General features: G+C 35.7%; 1 protein-coding gene across 3 annotated transcripts; it reads right to left on the bottom strand.

Annotated features, from left to right (window-relative positions):
* On the bottom strand, positions 1-26615 carry SLC25A27 (solute carrier family 25 member 27). 3 transcript variants are annotated; one of them, XM_063097056.1, is made up of 10 exons: positions 26331-26615; positions 23389-23580; positions 21586-21670; positions 18250-18372; positions 15876-15988; positions 12183-12267; positions 10694-10786; positions 10002-10104; positions 4263-4361; positions 1-78 (listed from the first exon to the last, which is right to left on the bottom strand). In XM_063097056.1, the coding sequence occupies exons 1-10, from the start codon at positions 26434-26436 to the stop codon at positions 10-12; spliced, it is 1068 nt and encodes a 355-aa protein (XP_062953126.1). In that variant the 5' UTR covers positions 26437-26615; the 3' UTR covers positions 1-9. The 3 variants fall into 3 exon arrangements, with proteins under 3 accessions (XP_062953126.1, XP_062953127.1, XP_062953128.1); XM_063097057.1 differs by lacking the exon at positions 1-78 and having other exon boundaries at positions 4269-5012; XM_063097058.1 differs by lacking the exon at positions 1-78 and having other exon boundaries at positions 4269-4750.

The raw sequence follows: 26615 nt of genomic DNA, 5'->3' as shown, positions 1-26615 counted from the left end.
CAGGCATCTTTAAGCATCTTCATCTGCTTTTATCAAACCTTCAAAGTGGCTCCTGCTGCTGTTGATAATCACAGCAGCCTGTTGGAGGTAAAGTATGGGGAGAGAAAAATAATCATGTATTCCTCCAAATTCATAAATAATAAAACACTCGAATGGATAAAAATGTGCATTTTTATAGTATTAATGAAGGCCAAATAGTGACATAATTTCCATATACACTCTGAAATGAATACTGTAAGCACATCATAATATTAACTATTAATCAACTAATCAAATTTTATATTTTTAACAACTATCAAATTCTAGATTTTGTGGAATAACCTATTTCTTGAAAATTATAAAAATGATGTTTAAACACATGTGATCTTTTAAAAATGAAGTTAAGCATTTAATATGGCAAAGAACTTCATGAAATCAGAAATATTACTGACCCAACAATTACTCTGAAGGTAGGAGGGAAATACTTAATCGTTTGTGTGATAAATGTTATCTCCCCCGTTCCTGTCCCCCCAAATCTCTCAATTCAACAAATACCTTCTAAGTGGCTCCTATTTGAAGTTTAAAGGGATATGAAGGTGTATCACATGGTCCTTGCTTTCAAGCAATTCATCCTGTATAGGGGAAGCTGACGTGCAGCTATGTAGCAGGGAAAGCAACATGAGCACAGAGGTGCTGAAGATATTCAATGCTTCAGAGAGAAAGTGGTAGATGATCGTTTTAGATATTAAGGTAGGATTTAACCAATGAAAATGGAGATGAATGGGTGGTGGTGATGGGAGGAAAGTTAGGTGGAGGGTGAAGAATGAACACTGCATGAGAAGCAGCCAAGTGTGGAGCATCTCCAGGGGAATAAGTAGAACAATGCATTTGCAAAGAGGTAGGGTACAGGTATGCAGTGAAAGGCAAAGGTTAGAAAAATGGGTTGGAGTCACATTGAGAGGATCTTGGATATAGCATTAAAGATTTTAATTTTTATTATGTACGTATGAAGGAATAACTGAAGGTAAGAATATGGGTGCCATGCCCAGAGTTGTCCAAAGGAAGATGATTCTGCTTCCTGTAAAGGATGGGTTTCAGGGTGAGACAGTCCAGCCATATAAGAGGTTTGTATTATACTTACTATGTATTAAGGTTTGAACAAATTTTTCCCAATCTGGAAATATAAGAAAAGAACTTAAGCCCAGAAAAAAAAAAAAAAAATACCAATGAATTTTTTAAAAAATCCTATCTTAAAACAGACATCAATAAAAAGCCCCCCTGCATGTATATACATGTTAAGATTCAAGATTCTATCTTATAAAGAAATGGAAATCCAGAGAAGTAAAGGGAGTTAATCCTAGTTATACTACTCTGTCAGAAGTAGAATTCAAAATAGGATAAAAGTCTTAAGATTCCAGGTTCAGTCTTACGGAAGTTACATGGCATTCAATAATAATATATGTTTGGTAATCATCTAAAGATTCCTGGGTTAATTAGGGAGAAGAGAATCATTTACTTTCAAAAAGTTTTTTTTAGCCATCAAGTGTTAAAATTAAGCATTTTTCCAGGGGAAGTCTTGAAGGAATCTATTTTCATTAACAAAGAAAAACAATTATAAATAAATATACTTGAAAATTTGAAGATGACCAAACAGCAAATTCTTTTCCATTTAAACCTCCCTGAATTTGTTTCTTTTTTATTAGCGAAGTGGAAGACAAATTTCAGACTTGTCTTATGTGATAGTCACAGATTCTTAAAATAATGAACACAAATTAATTGATTTTATACATAGCTGTAATTAGGGGTTTTTGTTTGTTTGTTTGTTTGTTTGTTTTGAGTATCTAACAGCAAAGAAATGTTACTAATGAGGGCAGATTCATATAAAAACAGAACACCTACCCACCACTGGCTTATAATCAAATAGGATTTGGAACACTTGAAAAAGACACATTACTCCTTACTAAAAACATTTAAGAAATGCTATCTCTTTAATTAGATATATATATGCTAATTCACATATACATATAAAGAACAGAGAACTGTATATAATTAAAAATAAGAATATACTTTTCAACAAGAAAAAAATCACTTGAGAAGAGAAAAATATGTAAAAGCAAAACAAAAGAAACTCGGATGTCAAGTATTATCAATACTTAGCTGAAGAGACATCGAGAAATATCACAGTACTATAAGAAAGTGAGATTGGAATAGTTAAGTCTTTGATTATGGACGCAAAATTACTGAAATTTTTATTCCTTTTTATTTACTGTGAACTATTTTGGAAAGAAACAAGATGATGCCAAATTGTGAAAAATAAAGCAAGTTCCAAGATAATTAATGAATATGATTTCACTAGAAAAGTATGAATGTGATAGGACATATGTTGGATATACAGGATTTGGTCAGATTATGAAGGCTCTTAATGTTCAAGCTAAAGTATGGTGACTCCATTCTAAAATTTATGCTGGAGGTAATTAAGATTCATTTAAAATAAGACAAAAATGCCATAAAGAAAAATCTGTTTTTGGAAGCCTCGAGAGCCCTGGACTGCATTGTGCAAATGACATAAGACATGTACTTGGTACCTAATTACAGTCAGGCATTGCTTTAATGACGGGAATACCTTCTAATTCTGAGAAATGCATTGTTAGGTGATTTCATCCTTGTGAAAATGTATTATGAAAGAGAACAAATGAATTTTCCTATTATTTACACTGGCTAACAATCCCTGGGTCCTCTAATTAATTATGTTACTAAGTTTCTCTGTGCTTTGCTTTCTTCATCTGTTAAGTAGGGATTAGAATAATACCACTCCACAAAGTTATGAAAAATAAATTACAGGCAGGGATTGTGCCTGGCACTCAGCAAGCACACAGTAAGTGTTAGCTAACTGTTATTAACTATTATTTTGCTATGGGGTATGGGAGGGAACTATTTAAAAATGCAAAAATTCTGAAGTAGACAACCTTTTCACTTGCGGTTAGACATAATGTGTCAAATGCTTGGCTTTTTATCTTGAAGGTCTGAGCTACCTTTGGGAGTATCACCCCGTAAGTAAGCTAGACACACTTCTTCGATGTATTTTACAGTAAGTTTACAGCAGCATCACCACAAACACGTGAGTAATGTATCACGCTACGTTATGATGGCTACTCCATCACTAGGCAATAGGAATTTTTTAGTTCCATTATAATCTTATGGGACCACTGTCATATCTGTGTTCTGTCATTGACTGAAACATCACTAAGTGGCATATGACTATAGTTCAAAGTAACTGTCAGTTGTAATAATCATAATAATTAAGACATCTTATTTTTGCCCTGGCTCCACTAAGTCACAAGCATGAGGAAATCTACTTCTCTGGGCCTCAGTTTCCTAACATGTAAGATGAGAAGGTTAAACTAGATGATTTCAAGGAATCATTTCAGGTTAAAAATTCCAGTTATTCATGTTGATCCAGAAACCAAAGAAAGAATAGTGTCAGTACTTAAGCAATGTTTTTATCTGAAACCCCCCAAAGAATAAAGCTAAATCAATTTTTTCACAGTTCAGTTTGCATGTAATTATTTTGTTCCAGTTTTTACTTAATTAAAAAAATTACAAAACATAAAAAAACAAAATTTCTCCAAAGTAGTTCAATTCAGAACACTTGGGAATTTAAGCACATAATATATATTAAGTATATTTAACAACTCAATTAGATTGACAAATGCAATGGAAAGGTAGACCTCCTAAAGATTTGAAGAGATGAAACTCCACATTCTACAACTAGAAAAACAATAAGCCACTGCATATTATTATATCACATTAAAATATATTTTAAAATATGCTTCCCCCCCACCCCCCGCTCAAATGGCAGTGATTATACATGAGTGCAACCACAAAGCACTTGTAAACTTTTTTTTCTGATCACCATTATCCATGTCCATCATAACAGATTCTGTTTGGTTAGCTCCAAAGTCTCTCTCTCTCTCTCTCTCTCGCCCTTAGTGTTAGGAAAAGGAGATAAGAAAACAAGCATGTTGGCTGACTTCATATCAGCCTTGCTCTTAAAATACCACTGAAAGGCTGATGGTATCAAAAAGTGCTTTATGAAAGGAATTACACAGCTGAGTTTTAATCAAGTAAGTCACAATTCTTATGTATTAAGATTCCTGAAAGCTAGCAGCAAATCCAAATTTGTAATGGGATATGTAAGGAGACAAATGCTCTTCTCTTTGCATCAAGATTCAGAGTCTGTGGCTGTCAGGGAAAGTTACTAGCACATGCAGTGGAGTACTAACCAATTTACACAGATCTAATGAGGGGGCACTGGCAGAAAGCAGCTTCTTTCCTTGAAATCCAAATGTCATCTCAACTTGATTTTTCTTTTTTTCATCCTCCTGACAAGAACAGATACATTAACTTCCTTCAACACTAGGTAATCTCAAAATGTTTATTCATTAATTTTCATTCACCTGCCTTTAATTTACAATATGTACACTTTAACAACAGAAAAGTGAACTGCCAAACTTCAATTATAAATACTGACATAACAGGTTGAACGTATTTCTTAAGCACTACGTATACATTCTTCCACATTCCTACTGTCTACTTCAGATCTGAGATGCTGTCTCCCTCCTGGCACTCCTCTAAGCAGGCTCTTCAGCACAGAATAGCATCTCAAAGGCCAAACTTCTCAGCAAAGGTGAAAGTGGTCAGGGTTCAATTCTTCTTTAGAATATGCTGTGCTGGCTCTCAATGGATAGCCTCGTAAGATCCAACCAGATCACTTTTGGATAAAAAGAGGAGTCAAAGAGAACTCAGGTTTCCAGAGTAAAATAAAGTGCTGCCCCCTATAAATCACAGTCTCTGTGGAGTGTCTTCCTAAACAGGTACAAATAATAGGGGGTGTGTGTTGCAGATGCCCACATTTCAATAACACTGAACATTGTATCTGTAAGGGCTGCATCTTTAAGGGCTTAAAATGGACTGACTCCACTCATCTCTCTGATTTTTTCATAAGTAAGCCAGAACACCAGTGACCAAGGGGTCTGAAAGATTAACCAAAGAAGTTAGTGCATATTTCAAATCAATTATAAATATTCTACATATATGCATACACATCTTTGAATGACGAAGTCATTTTTAATCCACTTAGGCTGAAAACAAATATTTTGGTATTTCACCTTTGTGAAGCACTTTATAATTTACAAAGCATTTCATGTCTTATTACAGATTCTCTAAACGAAAATTAACAACAGAAAGGAAAAGTATTAATATTCCTGTTTTACAGATGAGGACAATGAAGCTTAGCACTCAAATGCGTATTAGCATGTTGTAGAGCTAGACCACAGGTTTCTTTTTTTCCGTTCCCAAGGTTCTTTTTACTGGACCATTACTGGCTAAAGGGCTAGGACTTGGGATGCCTGAATTCTAGGCTGGGCTCCTCTACATATTGTTTAGATATAGAGCATGACAATGAGACACTTAAGAACTTGAAAGTGAAGAAGATTATCTTTTGAAAAGTTATTCCATAAAGCCAACTCCTGATATCTCACAGCATGTATGTAAAAATTCACATTAAATAGGGAAAAGAGCTCCCAGTTCAGAAAGGCTTGACTTTAACTTGAATAAAGGTATAACATATATCTAAAGGAATTAATTTTTTTTTTAAGGGTTAGAAGAAGATATAAATACTAAAGATATAAACACTAAAGCTATAGAGAGAAATCACAGGGCAAACAATACAACAGAGAAAGGGGACATTGGATCTAATTCCTGTTTGGTTCTGTTCTGATCAATATTGATCAGAGAGGAACTCTATCATACAGAACAAGCTTAAACAATTAGAATGTAAAATGTACTTACAGAGTTTGTAATGCAATATTTATGTCATATGTGTTTAGAAATATTGAGCATGTTATATTGGTAGACAGAATTTACTAAGATTTAGGAGAACATATTAGTTAAATATGTGAAGACAGATGAAATAAGGAATAAAAAGCTGTGAAGATATATTCTTGTGACAACAAAAATGAATTGAACCAAGTATATCACTGCAGTTGGATCAAGGAGGCAGAGGTCTTAGTTAAGAATGGACTGTTCAATCATTCCTAATTGCTGTGGTAATCAGACTTCTCCCCATGTTAATGACATTATAGCAACAAAACCATAGGCAAATGAAATAAGCATTAATATAAGACTGAGCAAAGCAAGGTTATACTACCCCTACCTAGTGGAAGAGTTTGGGATGCAGTTCAGCCGAGTTTTGAACGGAGTTAAAGAGAGGGAGATCATTTATTTAGCCTCTGTACAGGAGTGCACGCGGGCACTATGTTTACTTGATGATTTCCTTATTGGCATAGTTGTGACCACTGTAAGTAATCCAAGTGTACAAGGGTACTTCAAAAGTTCATGGAAAAATAGAATAAAAAGATATTATGAATCTTTCCATGAACTTTTTGAAGTACCCTCATATATGAACACATGTTGTTTCCTCTGGTATGCCTTTTGCCATAACTGCTGGGAAAAAGCAGAGTCCTTTTCCATGCCTGTTACTGTGGAGCTGAAAACATAATAGCTCTTGGGTTGAGAATCTTAAACACTGTTTACAAATAAGTTTTTGTGTGATTCTGTGTTTAGCAAGCAATTTTCTGATTCTAATTTGAGTCCCATATAGTTTGAGTTTTGGAGAAAGCACCTGGCCGGAGGACTTCAGCATCTGGATCACTTGCCAAACGTGTTGTGCGATGTGAATGAATCAATTTCAATGAATTCACCTGAGGTGAACCTGTCCTCTCCAGGTCAATTTACTTGGAAGTGCTCATGAGTCAGGTTTCTGAGCTCAGCGTCATGCACTGTTGCAAATTAACAAGGCAATGACACCCTGGTGATCTTTGGTAGTACCCCTCCATCAGTACAAACCGTCTCTTTTATTTTATAACTTCTGTAATTAGCTGTAACAACTCAGCATACTGTATTAATAAGGAGCGTGGGGTTTTGAGTTGAATAGACCTGTAGTCGATTCTCAGTTCCACCACATACTAACTATATCAATGTGAGCAACAGTTTTCTCATGAAAACAAAAATAGCACTACCTGTTTTACTAGGTTCTTTTAAGATTTAAAAAATAATGTATACAAAGAGCTTATCACATATTAAGTACTTTTTTTTTTTTTTTGTCATTTATATTTCCTGCGTGTTGTGAATAAAGAGAATGGGTGAGATAAAGTGATATTCTCCCCACCCCTTATCCCTCCTGACCCTGATTTTGTGTTTCAGCAATAGGTTCACCCATCCTCCTAGTCTCCCACACCAGAAACATGAGTCCCATTTTCTTTTTTTCTGTCCCTCACCTTCCACATATAATCAGTTACTAAGTCCTGTGGAATTAACCATAAATGTCCCTAGAATATATCTTTTCTCCATTTGTACAATCATCTGGCTAGACCACTGCCCAAACCTCCTTTCTTATATCCTAGCTTTCAAGTAATCTTCTATATTGCTTCCAAAGTAATCTTGCTGCCAAACAAATCTTAGCGTTGTTTCTGAGCTTATTAAATAAGCAAGTGCTTCCTGACTATAGGGTTACACCTAAACTATTCAGCTTGCCCACAAGGTCCTTCCCAACCTGGTCCTTAAGTGCTTCTTTAGTCTTATCTCCTACCACGTTCCCTCTAAGGACTTATTCTCCAGCCACACTGAATTTTCTACAGTTCTTCAAACATATCAGACCCACACACAATATGATGCCTATGTTCATGTTGCTTCCTCACATTTCTCTTGACAAATATCTATTAATGCTTCAAAGCCCAAATCAAATATTGGCTCTGTGAAGCCTTTTGTGACTTCCCAAACACAGTACAGCCATTTTTACTCCACTCTCCATGTTCCCACACAGTACTGTTTATACCACTGGCAGAGCACTAATAAAACCTTTGTAAGACTATGTCCTCTGGCATCAGGCTGCCTGGGTATAATGCCCTGAACCACTAGTTAATAACCACCTAACCTGGTCAAGTCATTTAGACTCTCTACACTTTTGTTTCCTTCTCAATAAAAGAGGGATATGTCAGTAACCTACTGCACAGATTGTTAGGAGAATTCAATGAGTTAAGCTATAAAAATGATTAGCACAGTGTTGGCCATGTACCAAGTGATTTAGTATTTATTATTTCTGTAATTTTAAGTACTTACATGTTTAACTTCTACAAGCCCCTCTAGTGCAAAGACTGTCTCATTCCTTAGTGTTGCTAGTACCTATAATAGTGCCTGATTCATGCAGGCCAAATCAAAATCTACCTTTCCAGTAAGAAAGATCCACAGTTTTGAGATAGTTTTAAAGGTATAATCAAGACCACCAAAATAATGTTATTGTGTTTTTAACTGTGGTACTCCTCTGTATGAGATTTGGCCATATCAAGCCCACACATGATCAGGTCACATAAGGACTTTGGCTATTAATTTCATGTTAATAAATAAATACCTACCATCCCTTTGTGATATTATTTATTTCCAAAGCTTTAATTACCACCTGTGCTCAAAATCTAAATCTCCCACCCTGAATTCTCTAAGATCCGGACCAATATATTGAGTTAATCATCTAGGCATCTCTACTCTAATGTCCTATGAATATCCAAAACTTCACATATCTAAAACTAAACTCATTTTACCTCAAAATCTTCTTCCCTGTAAATGATCTTCATTTTAGGAAATTGCATCATCATCATTTGCTCAGAGCAGAAATCTAGAAATGAATCTTAACTTTTCCTTATTTTCTCCAACCATCTCCCCTATCCAATCAGTTATGTTGCTATCTCTGTTCTCCCTCCTAAATTTTAATTTAAAAAATTTTTAATAAAAAAATCTTAATCCATCTTTTGTCCCCATTGTCATACTCTCATCCAAGCCACCATTATCTTTCATTTAATCACTACTCCTGGCGTTTTCCCAACCCGTGTGATAGCCAGAATGATCTATCTAAAAATTCAAATGTCATCAAGCTGGTGCTCATCACTCTTCTGGTTCTTACGGCCATTCTCAATCTGGTTTCCACTTCTGTCTGTACTTTGGCCTGCTGGGCTTCCTTCAGCTCCTTGAAGTCATCACACTCTCAGTCTACTCCAATTATCCCTCTTTATAGAATTTTCCTTTCTACCCTTTTTACTGGTTAAGTCCTACTCATTCTTCAAACTCAATTCAGAAGTCCATTCACAAGGGAGTTTTCTTAATTTCCCAGCCTAGGCTGTACCCATTTGCTATATAGTTCTATAGCATCTTCCCATAACACTCATCACCTATAGTTTCTTATTCAAAGCTAAGCCCTCAGTTTAGGGCTTTGCATGGAGTAGGTGCTCAGTGAACAAATACATATATAATATTAAATTATATATAATTATAATATATTAATTTTGGGTTGTTTGAACTTTTAAATCTATAACTCATCCATTCTTTTAAATATTTTCTGACTTACAAAAGACCTGAGTACCTTTTTATTGTTTGCTATATTACATAAACAAGTCTATCTAATTCTACATCTTAGTTCACACTTCTGTAAAAAATAACATCTAAACCAAATAAAAATGACATAATGCTTTCTTACTAAGCAGAATTTTGTGGTAGTAAGTATTAATGGATAACGTAACATTTGCCAAAGTAAAAATTTTGCTTGAAACAGTAAAATTTTCATAGGAAAAATCTCTAGTGTAAAATCTGTACACCTGTCCCAAACTACTGTATTTTAGCTAAATAGACTACTAATGGTTCTATATTCCAGAAAATCTGTCCACTGGATTTATAACAACAGACTGTCAACCTTTATGTAATTGGTGTAACTAATTTATTTTACCTTAATCTACCAAGGAAGGTAATATGACTCTTAGAAGAGATGAAAGAAAACAAAAAAATATTTTAAAAAGAAAGGACCTTGATTTGGGGATAAGGCCATGCCACAAACCAGAAAAGAAAAGGGAAAGCACGGATTAAAAGTAATTTAAGTACAAAGAAAAGAAAAACAAAGGAAAGCAAAAACCTAATTTTACCATTCGCAGCCAAGATGGTAAAAAGCCTTTATACAGACTCATGAATCCTTCACCTTGAACAGCCTGAATCAAGCAGTCAGTTGATGATTTATACAAAAGCCCCCTACAAAGGAAACAAGAGACTTTTGTTAAATTTCTTCTGTGTACACAGTTGTACTATAAGTAAAATAAAATAGTCTTAGGAAACTTATAGGTTAAATGTTTTCTGCTAGTTTAGAACAAATAGTTTTGGGGGTTCTATAGATATTGATAGCTTCTTTGGAGCTTAAAGATATTTTCGAGGCTGACTCTTCTGATTCATCCCACCCTTGGTCTTATACTTAGAATTCACACCACCTGACTTCTTCTAAAGAGAACATACTATTTTATATCAAATCAAATTCTCCATGTTACCTGTAAGTCATAAGCTTCTGAAGAAAGTACTCTGTAAATTCTCAGCAGAGTATGCTTTCAAAAACTCTTTGAAAACAACAAAGTCACAATGAATACCTTGTGCCTATATGACTGTTAATTAGCTTATTTCCCCAAATACATAGTACTTTTTCATCAAAGAGCATGTAATTGCATAAAAACAATTTCCTCATTGAACACATATGTAATTTCTATGAAGAATAAAATACAGGGAAGTATCTTTAAAGAATAGTATCATTGTAGACATTCAAGCACATGAATACTGAAGACTTTCTGCCTACCTTCCTTGTTTATCTCGTGGTTGATTCATTATTCGGCTTTTGATGACATCAGCTGGTGTTCCCAGAATAGACGCTACCAGGCCAGAACATAAACTATGAATATAAATAAATGAAATTGAAAGATAATATGTAGTAGTTTCTAAATTTTAAGAAAGAATTTGATATTTAGAAAGAATGGAATACTAAATATATAATTATAATATTCTTTATAATAACGCTCTTTTAGCTTAAAACTAATGCTAACTTAGTTCATTAAAAAGACAGAAAAAATTAAAAATAAAAAAAGTCAGTCAACAAAAATGCATTGAGCATACGCATATTGAGCATATGCATTGAGCACCTGTCAGCACAAGGCATTCTTTTAGGCAGTGAACAAAACAGATAAGACCTGCCCTCAGACTGGAGAGAGGTAAAGGAGAAATGAGTAACTTCAGATGCTGATAAATGCTATTAAAAAATATAAAATGGGGAAATGTGATAGGGAGTAACTGGGTGACAGTCAAGGAAAGGCTCTCACGATGACAGCATAACTGAGTGGTGAAAAGGATACATCCATGTGAAGACCTGGAGGAAGATTGTTACAAGCAGATGAAACAGCACATGCAAAAACCCCAAGTCAGAAATACTCTCAGTATGTTTAAAAAAAAAAAAAAAGACATAAATACACACATATATATATATATGTATATATGTGCATGTATATATCCAAACAAATAGCATTGATTTGACACTATTAATATACTTTGGGGGTTCTCTAAATAGCATAGAGGGTTCTAGAATTTAGAAACAAGATCAGAAGCTAAGTGAAATCACAATAATGTTAAGGAGAGTAGATATCTATAAAATAACTTATTCTATGGATAACTTAAACTGATGTTGCGAAGAGATTAAGGTACTGCCCCTTCTTGGAATGTCCTTCTTCTTCCTGTCCCTATCTGTGAAGAGCCACAGCCCTTCAAAACTTTTATCTAATTCTACCTCCTTCGTGGGACCTTCCAAAGGGTTATTTTTTCTCCCTCCTCTGAACCACATAGTAACTACTCACTTTCATTTAGCATTTGCTGTACAGTGTTTCTATGCTTGTCTTGTTCTCCCTGTTGGTAAGCTCCCTGGGCAGGAGTTGGGTTTACCCCTTTTGTAACCACTTTAGGGCTCTGCATAGGTGCCTTTAACACAAAAGGTACTCAAACATATTTGTTGAATTGAGTTGGAGAGTTGATCATCAGAACCTATCCCTGGGATGACCTCATCAGGGTGCAAATATTTTGGAAGGTTTAATCTGAAATATCTTGTGACTTTGTCTCTTCCTTATTTTAACTGCAAAAAACTTTAAGAAAATTACTCCTAACAAACATTCTATCATCCTTCTCTAAGGGTGATACCACTAGGTTCCTGATCAAAAGAGCCAAAAGGTTAGAACTCATGCCAAACATGGAAGAAAAGGTGATATAGAAAACACAGAAAGAGTCAAACTAAAACAATCACTTACCTTGATAAACCATGAGTCATGATATTGTCTTCAAGTGGTGTATTCAATACCAAGTAGTGTTTCACTGTATCATAAGTGGTTAAATCTGGCAATGGTAAAAGAAAGTTTAAAAATTCACTCACTCAATAGTAAATGTCTTTGTGTCAAGATTATGCTAAGCTTGGGGCAGGAATGTGTATCGGGATGAAAGATACCATTCTTGTCCTAAGAAGAAGAAAGCAGATCTAGAGATGAAGGGAGAGGAAAAGAGGGAGAGATAGATACTCAACGTATCAATTAAACACATGAATCCAGCTATGTCTGAAGTCAGATCAACCCCCGAACTTTTCAGTATTTGAGCCAATAATTCCTTTTTTAGCCTAAGTTAGGTTCAGTTGAGACTCTGTCACTTTTAAATAAAAGGTCCTTACTACTGAAGGGTTTTAAACAGGGAAGTGACATCACAATGCTGGAGTTTAGGGAAGTAAACTAATGAGCAGAAATGGATAGGTAAGTTTGATCATTCACCAAATATCTGAGTGCCTACCTTGTGACTGGCACATTCTAGGCAGAAAGAGCAGAAAGAGCCATGGACAAAATTAACAAAAAGCTCTGCTCTCTATTAGAGGATAAGACAATAAACAAAGTAAATGATATGGTATATTTCAGATGGTATCTGCTCTTTAAGCAAATGCCCTAAAGACTGATCAGGCAAGAGAAAGAGGATAGGGAAAACCAGAGGGTAGGGAGGAATAGTGTATATAAATTTTAAATCGGGTCATCAGGGAAGGCCTCTCGATAAGGTGACCATCTGAGCAGAGACCTAAAGGAAGCATAAGAAAACAAACCATGTAGATGTCTAAGAGAAAGTGTCCCAGGTAAAGGAACAGTATGTGTTCTGGCCCTGAGGCAAGAGCCAGTCTGCAATGTTAGAGAAAAGGCTAGAAGACTGGGCTAGTTGAAGCACAGTATGAAAAGGTCAGAGAAGTGACAGAGTACAGGTGATGTAAAGCATCAGAAGCCATGGGAGAGTTCTGAGCAGAGAAGTGATTGACCCAGATTTGTATTTAGAAGGATCATTATAGCTATTCTGTTGAAAGTAGACTGTGGAGAGACAAGGCAGATTTGATATGATACCACTGCAGTAATCCTGATAAGAGATGATGATGGCTTGGATAAGGGAGTTGTGGAGCCCTGGTCAGATTCTGGATAAATTTTGAACGGGTATTAGGCAGCAGATTGAATATGGAGTGAAAGAAAGAAATCAAAGATGACTGCAAGGTTTTGAGTGTCAACAATTTAAAGAACAGAGCTGTCAGTTATGGAGAGGTTGAAGATAATAAAAACTGACAGTTTTTTAAAATTTTTTAAACAAACAAGATGAGAGGCAAGGGTGACCTGGACAAAACCAGTTTCAGAGGCATAGTGTGGCCAAATGGCTGTGGGCTAGATATGGAGACACCAGTTAGGAGGCTTCTGTAGTGGTTCAGTAGGAGGAAATGAATTATACTTGGACAAAGGAGTAACTCCAGGGATGGAGAGAAATGTACGAATTTGAGATACATCTAGAAAATAGAAGTTTCTAGACTTGGTGACTGACTGGATACATAAGGAGCAAGTGAAAGGAAAGAGCCAATAAATCATGCCTAGGTTTCTGGCTGTCCAACGGAAAGGATGGCAATATATTTTGAGACCATAAAGAATGAAAAAGGAGAAGGTATACCTGTTCCCCAATGTTCATCGCAGCACTCTTTACAATAGCCAAGAGTTGGAAACAGCCCAAATGTCCATCATCAGATGAGTGGATACGGAAAATGTGGTACATCTACACAATGGAATACTACTCAGCTATAAAAACGAATGAAATACTGCCATTTGCAACAACATGGATGGACCTCGAGAGAATTATATTAAGTGAAACAAGTCAGGCACAGAAAGAGAAATACCACATGTTCTCACTTATTGGTGGGAGCTAAAAATTAATATATAAATTCACACACACACACACACACAAAACTGGGGGGGGGAGAAGATATAACAACCACAATTACTTGAAGTTGATACGACAAGCAAACAGAAAGGACATTGTTGGGGGGGGGGAGGGAGAAGGGAGGGAGGTTTTGGTGATGGGGAGCTATAATCAGCCACAATGTATATCGACAAAATAAAATTTAAAAAAAAAAAAAAAGAATGAAAAAGGAAATGGTTTAATAAAGGACTTTGGTTTGGACACATTCGAAGTGATAATATCTGAGATATCCAAATGAAGAACTTGGAAGAAAACTCTGGAACCTGGAAGCTGGAACTTGGAAGAAAAATCTGGGCTATAATAGATTTTTGAAGCAACAAATTGAGAAATTACAATCAGAAAGGTTTCCTGAAAACCAAAATATCCACCAATATGATGCAGCAGAAACAGATGGACTGAAATAGCAAAACATAGATTTAGAGTATAGATTTACTTCCTTTGATGTTTAAGTGCATGATGTTACTGGAACCTTCAAAAATGCTAATTATCAGTTTCTTAGAATCATATAATTGGCTTTAGAAAGGATTCTTTCATTGATTAATTCATTCTTCAAGTGCTTATTGACTACATATGAGGAACTGGGAAAATAAAGATGAATAAAACCTTCAAGGGCTCACAAACTAGTGGATGATATAGGCACATACTAGAAAGCAACAAAATGAGATATAGGCAATAATAGTGATAAGCACAGGGAACTACAGAAATACATACAGGAGCATCTAACATAGCACGGTGTGGGGGAAGGTATTGTGGGAGGAAAAATACACTGTTGGAGAAGACACCTTAGCTGAGTATTAAAGAATCTGTAGGAGAAAACTAAGTAGAAGGAGGAGGAAGAAGAGTACAGAGGTGAAGAACAGCTTGGTATGTGCAGGCAGTGGAGCCTTTTAGCTCATGATTTTGTGCTTCACTCTTTGCAGCAGAATCATTGAATTGCTCAGTTCCCTGAAGGCACATAACAGATTTTGTAGACCTATGTCATGTTCCAAAATTACCAGTTTATTCTGTTTATGATAATAAGCCAGCGGAGGGTTTTAAGGACACCAATAACATGTTCAGATCTGTGTTTTAGATAAATCACTCTAGATTTGAAGATGGAGGAAGGGACCAGTTAGATGGCTGTGCAGTGGTCTAGTTAAGAGGTTTTGATGGTCGTGTAAATGGTCATTTTAAGAACACCAAGGTAGTAGGTATTGGAGTGTTAAGAAGTATTTGAAAAATAAAGAAACTGGTAAGTGAATACAGGAAATGAGGGGTAGGGATTAGTTAAGGGAACGTTCAGATTTCCAGTCTGTTAGGTCAGGCTGTAGAAGATGGATTATATAGGATTAGGAGAAGGATTAATAGGGGAAATATTTGGACAGCCTTGGTACAATGATCATCACAGTCATATCAGTTTGAATCTTAAAGGAAGGTCTGGACTGGAGAAGAGACTTAGAAATAGTTTGGTCTTGTCTCCTTACTGCCACAATTTGCCTATTTTAGAAAATCCTTTTCATACATCACCATAAAATAAAATGAAAATTCTCTAGGAAAAATATTCAATTATGAAATTACAACATATATGCAGCCTATTACCAAAGTTATTAAAAAAATAACAATTTTCATGTCCCTAATATAAATGCTTATAATTACAACTCTTAAGGCAATTAGGACTTCTCAGAATTCAATAAAGTTTCCATTACCTCCCATATTCACCAGCGCTGCTCTTTGTATATTGGGTACCCAGCCTGCCCAAAGCCCACGTATTCCTCCTTCAGCTAAGATTTTTGCAAATGCATGATGCACACCACGAAATCTAAGGAAAATAATAATGAAATGTGAAAACTCTATAAATTTCTGTGTGGAATGCAACTGGATAAGCTTCACCTATAGCTATTATAATTTGGAGTACAGTAACATCTTAATCATCCAGAATTGTTAGAAATTAAGGCAATCCACATAAGTCTAATTTCCAGATAAACACAATAATCCTTCAAGAAAAAGACCAACATTTGATTTAAACATATTTAATGGAAGTCTTTATAAATTATGTCATCCTCTCTTTATCTTCTCACATTATTAAATAGATTAAAATACCTTTTCTGATATTTTATATCAGCACACATATTAATTATAGGAGGAAATAGTGGTTGTCAGACTTCCCCATTCCTTTCATGGTGATGCAGGGAACCGGCCAATTTTTTAATTTTGCCAAATAAAGATATTAAAAAAACCACTGAGTCTCACATAATCTCATAAAATAAATGATATTTTTAGACCAAAAAATAGGAAGGGTAATCTCATAATAAGAGTTCCTAAAACAGAGCCATTTTAGCTTTATTAAAATTTACTATCTTATCCTTATTTTGCTTATTTTTCTATAGACAGATGGAAAATGGTACTGAACTGTGAACCAAATACGGAAACCTCTGCTATAAAAAAAAAAAAAAAGTCTGGGCTTTATATAGTCAGGAAAACCTGGAGTCAACTGCCTTTTTACCACTTACCAGTTGTATGGCTTATACTCAGGCATTGCATTCTCTGAATTTCATCAAAAGGATAATATGACAAATTTGTTTGACATGCACAATTGCAATTATGTTACATGGGAACTTATGATCATGAACAATGATTACTGTAGCTAAAATTTACTGAGCATTTATTAAGTACCAGGCACCTTATATACATAAGATATATTTTAATCTTGAAAACCTTATGATGTATGCATTATTATTCCAATTAATACCTGAGGAAACTGAGGCTTAGAATGGTTAAGGACCTTGACAATTAGAAAGCTAAAATGTGGTAAAGACTGGCTTTGAATCCCAAGCTGTCTGATCCCAAGGTTCATGTTCTTTACTACAACATTAAGTACAGTCAAACCAAAATTTTCCAACATTACGGACAAAGGGAAGAAAAAAACTGAGGGATCAGTTAAAAACTAAGATATTTCTGGATCCCAACAGCCAGTTTTCTCCTCCTGTCCAAGCAAGGCTGCATCACTCTCCCTACTACTTAGTAATTGGAAGTTGTTACATGATGACAAAAATGGGCTCTGGGATTCTGTAAACTACTTGGTTAAATCAGAGTAGTGCCCTTTTCTCCTCTGCTGTGCATGTTCTCTATTTTGAAGGCTGAAGGGGATCCTGGGCTGCAGCAGCCCAACCATGAGCCAGCTAGAGGAGAAGGGGAGCAGACAGCTTTGTTCAGTGTTGAACTCCTACTTCAGAGGCCTCTGACTCAGCTGCAGACCTGGAGTGTTCAGAGTAGCAGATCCCTTCATACTCAGCTGAAGTCACCCTGCAATCTCCCTCTTTCCTGGGAGGGGTCTATCTATCTGCAAGATTTTGCCCCTTTCCTAGGGGAACCTGACTTAGTGGCATTTTAATAAATTGTTGAACAAGAAATCCTTTGAAGAAAGGCAGACTTCAATAATCCAGGACCACTCAATAGGAAGATTTTTTTATCACAAAGGCATAATAGAAAATCTTCCTTAAACTAGGGAAAAAAGAGGGCCTCAAGATGTAGAAGGAATAGGATTAGACGAGGAAGTGGAAACAATTTGCAAGGTTAACCTTACTACTTCCTTTCCTACCAGAAGAAAGAGAAAGTAAAGTTTTTCTCACCTAATGAGCCAGGCATGTTAACTGTCATAAAAAACCTTTTGAGAGGGCCCTTTTAAAAGATCAAAACACAGAGACAAGCAATGTTAAGTGACTTCCATAACACCAAGTCACAGTGACAAAACTGAGATTCACATGAGGGCAAACTGTAACAATCAAACTCTTTATATCAACCTGCAATAGGGGACAGGTATAGCTGTGTTGGCTGGGAAAAGTAGCAAAGAGCTGTACACACATATAATTTGTCTGGTAGAGAATACGTACACTTCATTTTGCAAGGAAAAGATTCAGCTTAACTCTCCTCTTAATGAATATAACTTCCAAATTAAAAGAGTCAAAATCAATATCTTTAGTGAACACTGGATTACAAAAATGATGAATCCATTGGGTGAATGTTCAAAATATGATGGTGACAAAGGGGAAAGGAAAGGTATCAGTTAATTGGAGAACTTACCGCAATGGTTTTCCTTCAAGTTTCCTTTTTCCTTCCATTTGCATTTGAACCTTCACTAAGTCAGTTGGGTTGGCTAAAAATTGGCCAATAACACCAGCCATCATCCCTCCAATGACTGATTTCCTAATTGTAAAAGGAGATACATTTTTTTAAAGTTGCCATTAATTTCACAAATTTTATAGTGAACCATCACCAAGCTGGTGTAGGACCTGGGTAAGAGATTTAAGACAAAGTGAAGAAAAGGATAGACCCAAATAAATCACAGAGGAAAGCAGATGATCTGTTTACCGATGGCAGAGTTAAAGGACCACAAGGAGTTAAAATTAAAATCTGAAGTTTCAGACCTTACATGGACTAAAGTCCAAAGGAAAGGGAGTTGCTTCAAAGACATAAACATCTAAATTGATAATTTAATTGCAATGTAATTCTAACTACAGGGGAATAAATACAGCATAGATGTAATCAGCTTAACAGACAAAGGTTTCGAAGTCAAATTTTAAAAGCTACCACTTTAGCAGTTTTCCAAGTGAAGGGGGTTTGAAAACATTCCTCTCTTTGAAGAAACTTTCCATTCCTAGACTCTTTCTTTTCCTCCCCTTGCAGAGCCAATGGGGAGCAAGACTAGGCTATTATACTGCAACATGCTATGAATTCATCCTCTTCTCTCCATTCCTATGGCTCTTATCTCAGGTCAACTTCCAATCATCTTTTACTTAGATTATTACAATGGTCTCTTGGGAAGCATAAGTATTTCTTTTCTTTTCCTTTTATTTATTTATTTATGTATTTTTTTAAAGATAACCAGTAAGGGGATCTTAACCCTTGACTTGGTGTTGTCAGCACCACGCTCTCCCAAGTGAGCTAAACGGCCATCCCTATATAGGGATCCAAACCTGTGGCCTTGATGTTATCAGCCCCACACTCTCCCAAGTGAGCCACAGACCAGCCCCTCTTTTCCTTTCATTTTAAATTAATTTGAAGAGGTACAAATGGGTATAAAGTAAAAAGGGTGCTTTTGACTGCTATCCTTAGCTCCCCTCCACTGAAGCAATCAAAATTACTAGTTTCTTATATGCCATCCCAGAGATAATAATAATAATGCATTATGTCAGGCACTGTTCTGAGCATTTTAAAAATACCATTTAATTCTCATATCAACCCTACAACATTAGTACTACTATCATTCTCTCTTTACAGATGAGAAAACCAAGGCATAGATCAGTTAAATAATAGCCGAAATCACATAACTAGTGAGTGGTATAGGTATAGCCAAGATGTAAATCTAGGCAGTCTGAGTGCAGAGCCCACAGTCTTAAACACTAAGTTATGATTGATAGTTCATGCTACATTTATATCTGTATAAATTTATATCTGTATAAATATTTTTATCTGTATAAATATTTTTTTATTTTTATTATTATTTACTTATTTATTTACTTATTTATTTATTTTTGCAGCTGGCACAAACAGAGATTGAATTCTGGACCTTGGTGTTATCAGCATCATGCTTTAACCTAGTGAACTAACCAGCCACCCTCTATAAATATTCCTTTTTAAGAACACAAACATAGAAAGCCAAGTTGTATAGTGTTCTGCACTTTGATTTTTTTTTCCTAACAGTATAGTGTATCTTAAAACTTGTCCTTATTATATAGAACTGCCTCATCCTTTTTAATATTTTCATAGCATTTTATATGGATATACCATGATTTATTTAACTAGCATAACTTTAAACTAAGAATTTTGAACATGTAACATTTGATAGATCCTGCCAAATTCTTTCCACAGAACTTATATCAATTTATACTTCCACCAACAACTTATGAGACTACCTATTTCTTCACACAATGATATGAACACAGTACATTATCAATTTTTTTCTCTTTGCAAATCTCATAACCACTCTCTTTGTATTTTTTACAATGTTCTAATTGTTTATGTATCTGTCTCTGTTACTGTGGTAGGAACATGTCTTTGTCATTACTATAGCCTCGGTATTAAGCACAAGACTGATACACCACAACACCACAACCATCCAATAAATACCTACTGACTGAATGAATTGTTCTGGTCAGGTCAAAAGGGCATCAAACCAATCCACCCTGAGAGTTGACTTCACAGAATAATATTTCCTTTGAACTCTTTACATAAACTTTTCCCTCTGGAAGAAATTCCAAAATGCAAGGACTGGTAATCTTCTATCCTATCACTAATGCTGGGAAAGCAATTAGTACAGCTTAGTACATGACAATTTTTCTGAAACAAGACCAAGAGATTTTGCCTACAAGGTGAAATTCTACTTACTACCCTTTTCTTATAGTTGTGACTTGGATTTCTTTTTTTACCCCAGAAAAGATACTACAGACATCTTTCTATATTAGTAATATAAAATCTACTCCATTTTTTCAACAGCTTGGTTATACTTCCCTGTATAAATATACCGTAATGTACTTAACCACTTCCTGATTGATAGTTATTTAATTTTTTTAAATGTTATTATCAATAATGCTACTGTCAATATTGTATGTGTGTGCCTGTCTATCTTTATGCATAGATATAAGTATTTCTGGATGACTATAATCATAAAGAAGGAGCTGGGTCAAAGGATTACATATTTAAACATTTTAACAGGTAATTTATGCTCCAAAAGGCCAAAGTTAGATTTCCACTAACAGTTTAAAGAAGATAGTTTTAATTAATTTCCCTTTTTACTAGTAAGGTGGACATTTTTACATTTTTAACAAATATTTATATTTCTTCTTTTGTGAACTGCCTATTGCTATCCTTTATTTTTCTATTGTGTTCCCTATATTTTTATTGATTTGTAGCAGTTCTATGCATATTATTTATAGTAACCTATTTTTTCTGTTTTGACTGTAAATATATGCACTTACATTTATCGCCTCATCAAATCCTACAAAAACAGAAGTCTGAAGTCCAGTATTACTTATACAGATGAGAAAACTGAAGATAAAAAAGGTGAAGCAGTTTGTCCTGGTTACACAGTAGTAGAGCAGTAATTTGAGCTTATCCTTGTCTGACTCAATAGTCCAGAGTTCCTCAATAGAAAGTTTTTAAGAAAAGGTGCCCTTTAACAATTCTTTTAATATTAAAATATCAAATAAATAATAGCTATATATATATATATACACACAAGTGATATATGTATGTATATGCATGTCTGCTTACAATATGCTGTAAATGCCCAATGATTTGGAGATATATTGCAATTATTTGCTATCTTAAGCTATAACGTAAGGCAGTTTTGGTGCACATGTATAAATAAACATTAAATTCTTTGGGGCAACAGCATATTATTTTCAAAACAAAACTTACCAAAGGGGATAATGCTTATCTTCACTTTTGCCAAACACAACTTCTCGGAGATGTTCATATGTGACCATTCGACCCCCAGAGTACACTGTGTGAAACAGATTATTAAAAAGGCAAATTCAGCTATATGTTTAGTAAAATAACAGGATGTTCTGACCTGTCCTACCCAATCTCTATAGCTGTGTCTCTTTCTCATGTGCCCTATGCTCCGGACACATGGGCTTCTTGATGTTTCTCCAAACAGGGCATGTCCTTTTAAGTCTCAGGTCTTTGTACTCACTGTCTGATCTTTCTAGAATGGATTCTCCTTTCTCTGCTTTGTTAACTCTCCTAGACTTTCAAGACTCAACTCAAAGAATATGTTTTTCAGAAAGCGCTCACTGACCTTTCCCCCAATATTCTGGGCTATCATTACTTACATCTAATGTAAAAGTCTCACGCTGATTGGAGATTAACTTGTTTTTCTGGCTTATCTTTCCATCAGACCATGAGCTAGTCAAAGCAAGTTGTGTATGTTTTTATTACTCCAAATGCCCTCATATATACCTTGGTACATAGCAGGCATTTTCACTGAATAAACATACATAACTTCCTTGCATAATTTTATTATATTAATGTAATTTTTTCAGTTAAGTGTCAAACATATGAAATGAATCTTAACAGAAAAACATTATATGGTGGTCGAAAAACGCAAATGAAAAGAAGTGAAACTCAGTAATGGGACACAAAGGAAAACATAAAAAAAGAATGGAAAATAAAATCATTAAGAGTAGAACATGTATTTATATAGAGAGGTAGAGAGCTTTTCTTGATACTTCAAGAAGTTTGATGAAATATTTTAAGATATTCAAAAATATACAAATTGCAAAACAGTAACAGAGTCTGCACAATTCTGTGTAGTTCCTGATGAATCCACTCTAATTTACTCATCTGAAGAACTGAATCTCTAAACATATTAAGCCAGTAAATATTAGAACTGGGCATTTTTCTGATCTTCACATGCATAAGGAAACGTGAATGTAGAGAAAAAAAAATGCCATACCTATCCTACCTCCTTCTGAAGCCAAGTTTATGTTTTCCTGTCCACAAGCTAAAAACTCAACAACTCCTATTCTTGTGAGTGCCACTTTGGAAGCAGAGTGGAATAGTATTCTCATTGGTACGATTACTACTATTGTCCCTTAAGAGAGACTAAAGGCCCACGTAGCTAGTTACTTAGGTAGCCTGAGGACTGAGGCAAAAACCACCTGTGTCGCACTTACTCTATCAGTATAGTTGGACTAGGCAGTGGTCTCTGTTTACTTTCAGAGTAGCCTGGCCTCTCATATATGGGACAGAGATTTGGCATTGTGATAAATATATTTTAATTTTCAAAGAATTTAAAAAATTTAAGTCTTGTGTTTAAAGTTTCTGAAGTGGAGAAAAATGGCATCAATTATTCATTTTTCCCTTCTTATACCTTTAAAAAACTTTTTATCAGAAAACTTTTCAAACATACAGAAAAACAGAGAAAATAATACTCGTATGTAACTCCTTCTATATCTACCATTGAGATTTATCAATTGTTAACATTTTTGCCATATTTGCTTCTTTTGCTTTTCTGCTTAAAGTACTATAAGACATCATGACAGCTCATCCCTAATATTTCAGTATGCATTTCTAAAAATTTAGCACAATAACTCCTTAATAACAATTGATAGTTATTTTTTTCTTCTTAAGAGACTATATATTCATTTATTATATCACAAAAAAAATAGCTGATTTTTACAGAACTTATAACAAACCAGGTAGAATCAAGATAAATACCTATGTGCCTGTAAATGGCGGGTGTCACTCCTTGCCAAAGCTTTAGAAAGCCTTCCTCTTCGATGATGCCTAGGGCTGTGCGCACCATGCCCCTATAGGGGGCAGATTCTCTTGCACTGTCTCCCAACCTAGCAAGAGCAGCTTCTCCTTGCATTTGGAGTCGAGTTTTTGTGAGATCAAGGGGAAAGGTTGCTAACAACAACAGAAAAAAAAACACAAAGGAAGGGAAAAACCCATAACATTCAGAAAAAAACAAACAAAAATTCTAAAATTGTAGGGTTAATACTTTCCAAATAACAGTGATTCTCAAAGTTTAGAATATATCAGAATCAACTAGGAAAACTGTTAAAAAGTACAGCTTTCCTAGCCCTCCATACCCATGGATTTTAATTCAGTAGGTTGGTGAGGGTTACAAATCAGGTGATTCTCACAGACACCTGAACTTAAGAAGCACTACACCACAGCACTCTGGAACGCCAGAAAAAAATTAAAAAGTGACAAGCCTTTGGTTTTTATTATTCAGAATTTTCAGTTTAAAATCTACTTTAGTCCTTAATTTTTGCTTTCCAATAGGAAATAAAGTATTCATATTCTGTGGTGTCCCCTTGATTACAGCCATGATTGTTTAAGATCTGATGTAACTTTTAATAACTGTACTATATATTATTATGTACTACAATAAAAACTAGATGAAGCTGAATTCTATAATTTCATGGGTGATGTTCCCATGCAGATGAATTACTGATATGACGTTTGAAATACAAAAGATTCAGTGGAGTTTATAATGTTGTATTTTATATACAAAAGTGGCATGCTCAATCTTCTTTTAATTAAGGCATATATTAAATTGTTTTTCCAGCACTGATAAGTCATATATGTGGCCTATTAATGGCCTCCTTTCAAGTACCAACTGTATTTATAAAAAATTTTTCTGTTTACATTTTGAATTGGAGATAGACCTTTTACATTAAAACAAATTCATGAACATTACTGACATTACATAAGACTTTTCAATGACCACCACCTGGTACGAAACCCTAGTATGCCTTTTCTAAGAGAAAGTGGCAGGGGTGGAGGGGCGGGGGTTAAAGAATATTAAATCTTACCCAGTCTTTGGAAAAGTTAATATATTGCTGATAGTTTCCCTAAAACAGAAGTGCTTGCATATGGCAGGGGGTGGGGGGAAGGAACAGTTCTGATGTGTTATCATTTGTAAATGTTAGTTCGTCCTGTTCTAAAATGAGTTTATTTGGTATTTCTAGTATAGCCAGCAAATGATCTGTTTTGTCCTTTGTGCTTTTCCACTTTTGCCCCTTGGCCCCACTGTTTTTGTTCTCTCTACTCTCAAAGTTGATGGGGAATTTTTATTTTTCATTGTTTTTACTGAAATAAAATTCAGTAACTTTTTTAAAAAAAAAATCTGAAAGCAGATCGCTGAATGATTAGGTATATTCTAGCAATGTTTTATTGATATATGAAACCCAAAAAGTCTTCAGAAATAGGAGTCTCTATATGGGTATTAGCGCAGATTTTGCCTCTCAAAGTAATTTTTGTTTTCTTGCTGGTTACTTAAATAATGCTTCAGGTTCTGAACCTGAATTAATTTGCACTCAAAACCATCCATAACTTGATCCCCGCCTCCCATCCCCCTTTCCCCACACAATTCTCTCCATGAATTTTCAACAAGAATGCTCCTGTACAAAAGCCATTGAGTCATAGGAGAAACACCAGTTTTAAAAACTGGAAATATATCTAATCATTCAGCAATCTGTTTTTAATTTAAGTCAATGAATTTTATTTCACTAAAAATAATGAAAATAAAAATTCTCCATCAGCTTTGAGAGTAGAAAGAAAAAACTGTAGGCCAAAAGGCAAAAGTGGAAGAGTCCAAAAAACAAAACAATAGATCATGTGCTGGCTATGTTCATACTAAATAAACTTGTTTTAGAACAGGACCAACTAATATTTACAAATGATAACACATCAGAGCTGGGGGTTTTTTGTTGTTGTTTATTGGCAAGAAAATGTAAGGGTAATTTTAAAATACACAGTTAAGGTTTCATAGGGAACACAAAGGCACTCTACTCACAAAACCCGTGGAAGAAACACCACCTGTTCATGTGAGAGCATCATAATTCCACTCTAGGAGGCCTCTTAAAGTTTTCTCTGACTCATTTAGGCAGATGTAACTATTCTTGCATGCTATTATGATACCTAATAATATCTTCATTATAATTAGTAGAACACTGTAATTGTCTTTCTCTGCATGTCTCTCCACAAGCCTGTAAGAAGGTCAGAACTGGGTTTTTTCCAACTATATATCCACAGTACCTAGTACTGTAGTAATTAAAGTCATGTCTTAATTAATAGGTGCCCTGCCTCGAATTTAGCATTTATATATTAATGACTTCTCAGAGTCCTGTAAGGTAAACACAACATAATTAAGCTCAAAGAGGTCAAGTAACTGGCGGACGTTGAAATAAGTGATAGGTTAATAACTGAAGTCCCACAAAGTAGGTCCACAAATTGGACCCAAAATACAATGACACAGTGAGGCTGTGTAAGAACATAAACCACAGAGATTTTCTAAATGAGGATGAAAAATGTATTGCATTTTTAAGAAGGTCATCCTCATGAATGGGAAAATGATCCCTAAGGAGGAATGACAGCTCATGAAGCTTCGAAAAGTACATATTCAAGCACGATAGCACATCCATGAGAAAGGTATCTGACAAAATTGGGAGGAAGAGACCTCAGAGACCTCCCACCCCTCCTCACAAAGCTGGCCTTGCCCCCACGCTGCCACATGGGCCCTGCAGGCGTGGAAGAGGGCGCAACCTCTCGGGATGCACCGAGCCTGACACAAAGCCGCCCGCCAGTGCCTCCCCAAGCGCGGCGCCGCGGCGACCTGCCGGGGAGGCCTGGGCGTGGGCGGCGGGTACCTAGCTCGGCCACGGTCGCCGCGCAGCCTGACAGCAGGAACTTGCTCGCTCGGGGCCATCTCTGGGTGAGCGGCAAAAGCCTCTCCTCATCCTCTGGAACGGACATTCAGCAGCAGGACCGGACGGCAACGCACCCCTTCCCAACGGTGCACCGCGCCGCAGCTGGCCTGCCACCCTGCCAGGACAGCCCCTCCTCAACCCGCGAGTGGCCGGGCGGGGACCATTTCCCCCTCTCGCCTCGGTCCGGCGAACCCGCAGCCTTCGGGGAGGTCCAGCGCCCCGGGA

This window comes from Cynocephalus volans, chromosome 5 (genome assembly GCF_027409185.1).
Source record: "Cynocephalus volans isolate mCynVol1 chromosome 5, mCynVol1.pri, whole genome shotgun sequence".
Taxonomy (NCBI): Eukaryota; Metazoa; Chordata; class Mammalia; order Dermoptera; family Cynocephalidae; genus Cynocephalus; species Cynocephalus volans.
This window is presented reverse-complemented; position numbering and strand designations above follow the sequence as displayed.

Bases quoted from the DNA above. Each gene is read 5' to 3' on its own strand.
- SLC25A27 (XM_063097056.1), bottom strand. From the start codon at position 26,436: ATGTCCGTTCCAGAGGATGAGGAGAGGCTTTTGCCGCTCACCCAGAGA. The intron at 18,373-21,585 runs GTAAGTTTTGTT...TTTTACAATTAG, and splicing joins GATAAGCATTATCCCCTTTG to GAAATCAGTCATTGGAGGGA. The intron at 4,362-10,001 runs GTAAAATTAGGT...TGTTCTTGTCAG, and splicing joins TACCATCTTGGCTGCGAATG to GAGGATGAAAAAAAGAAAAA.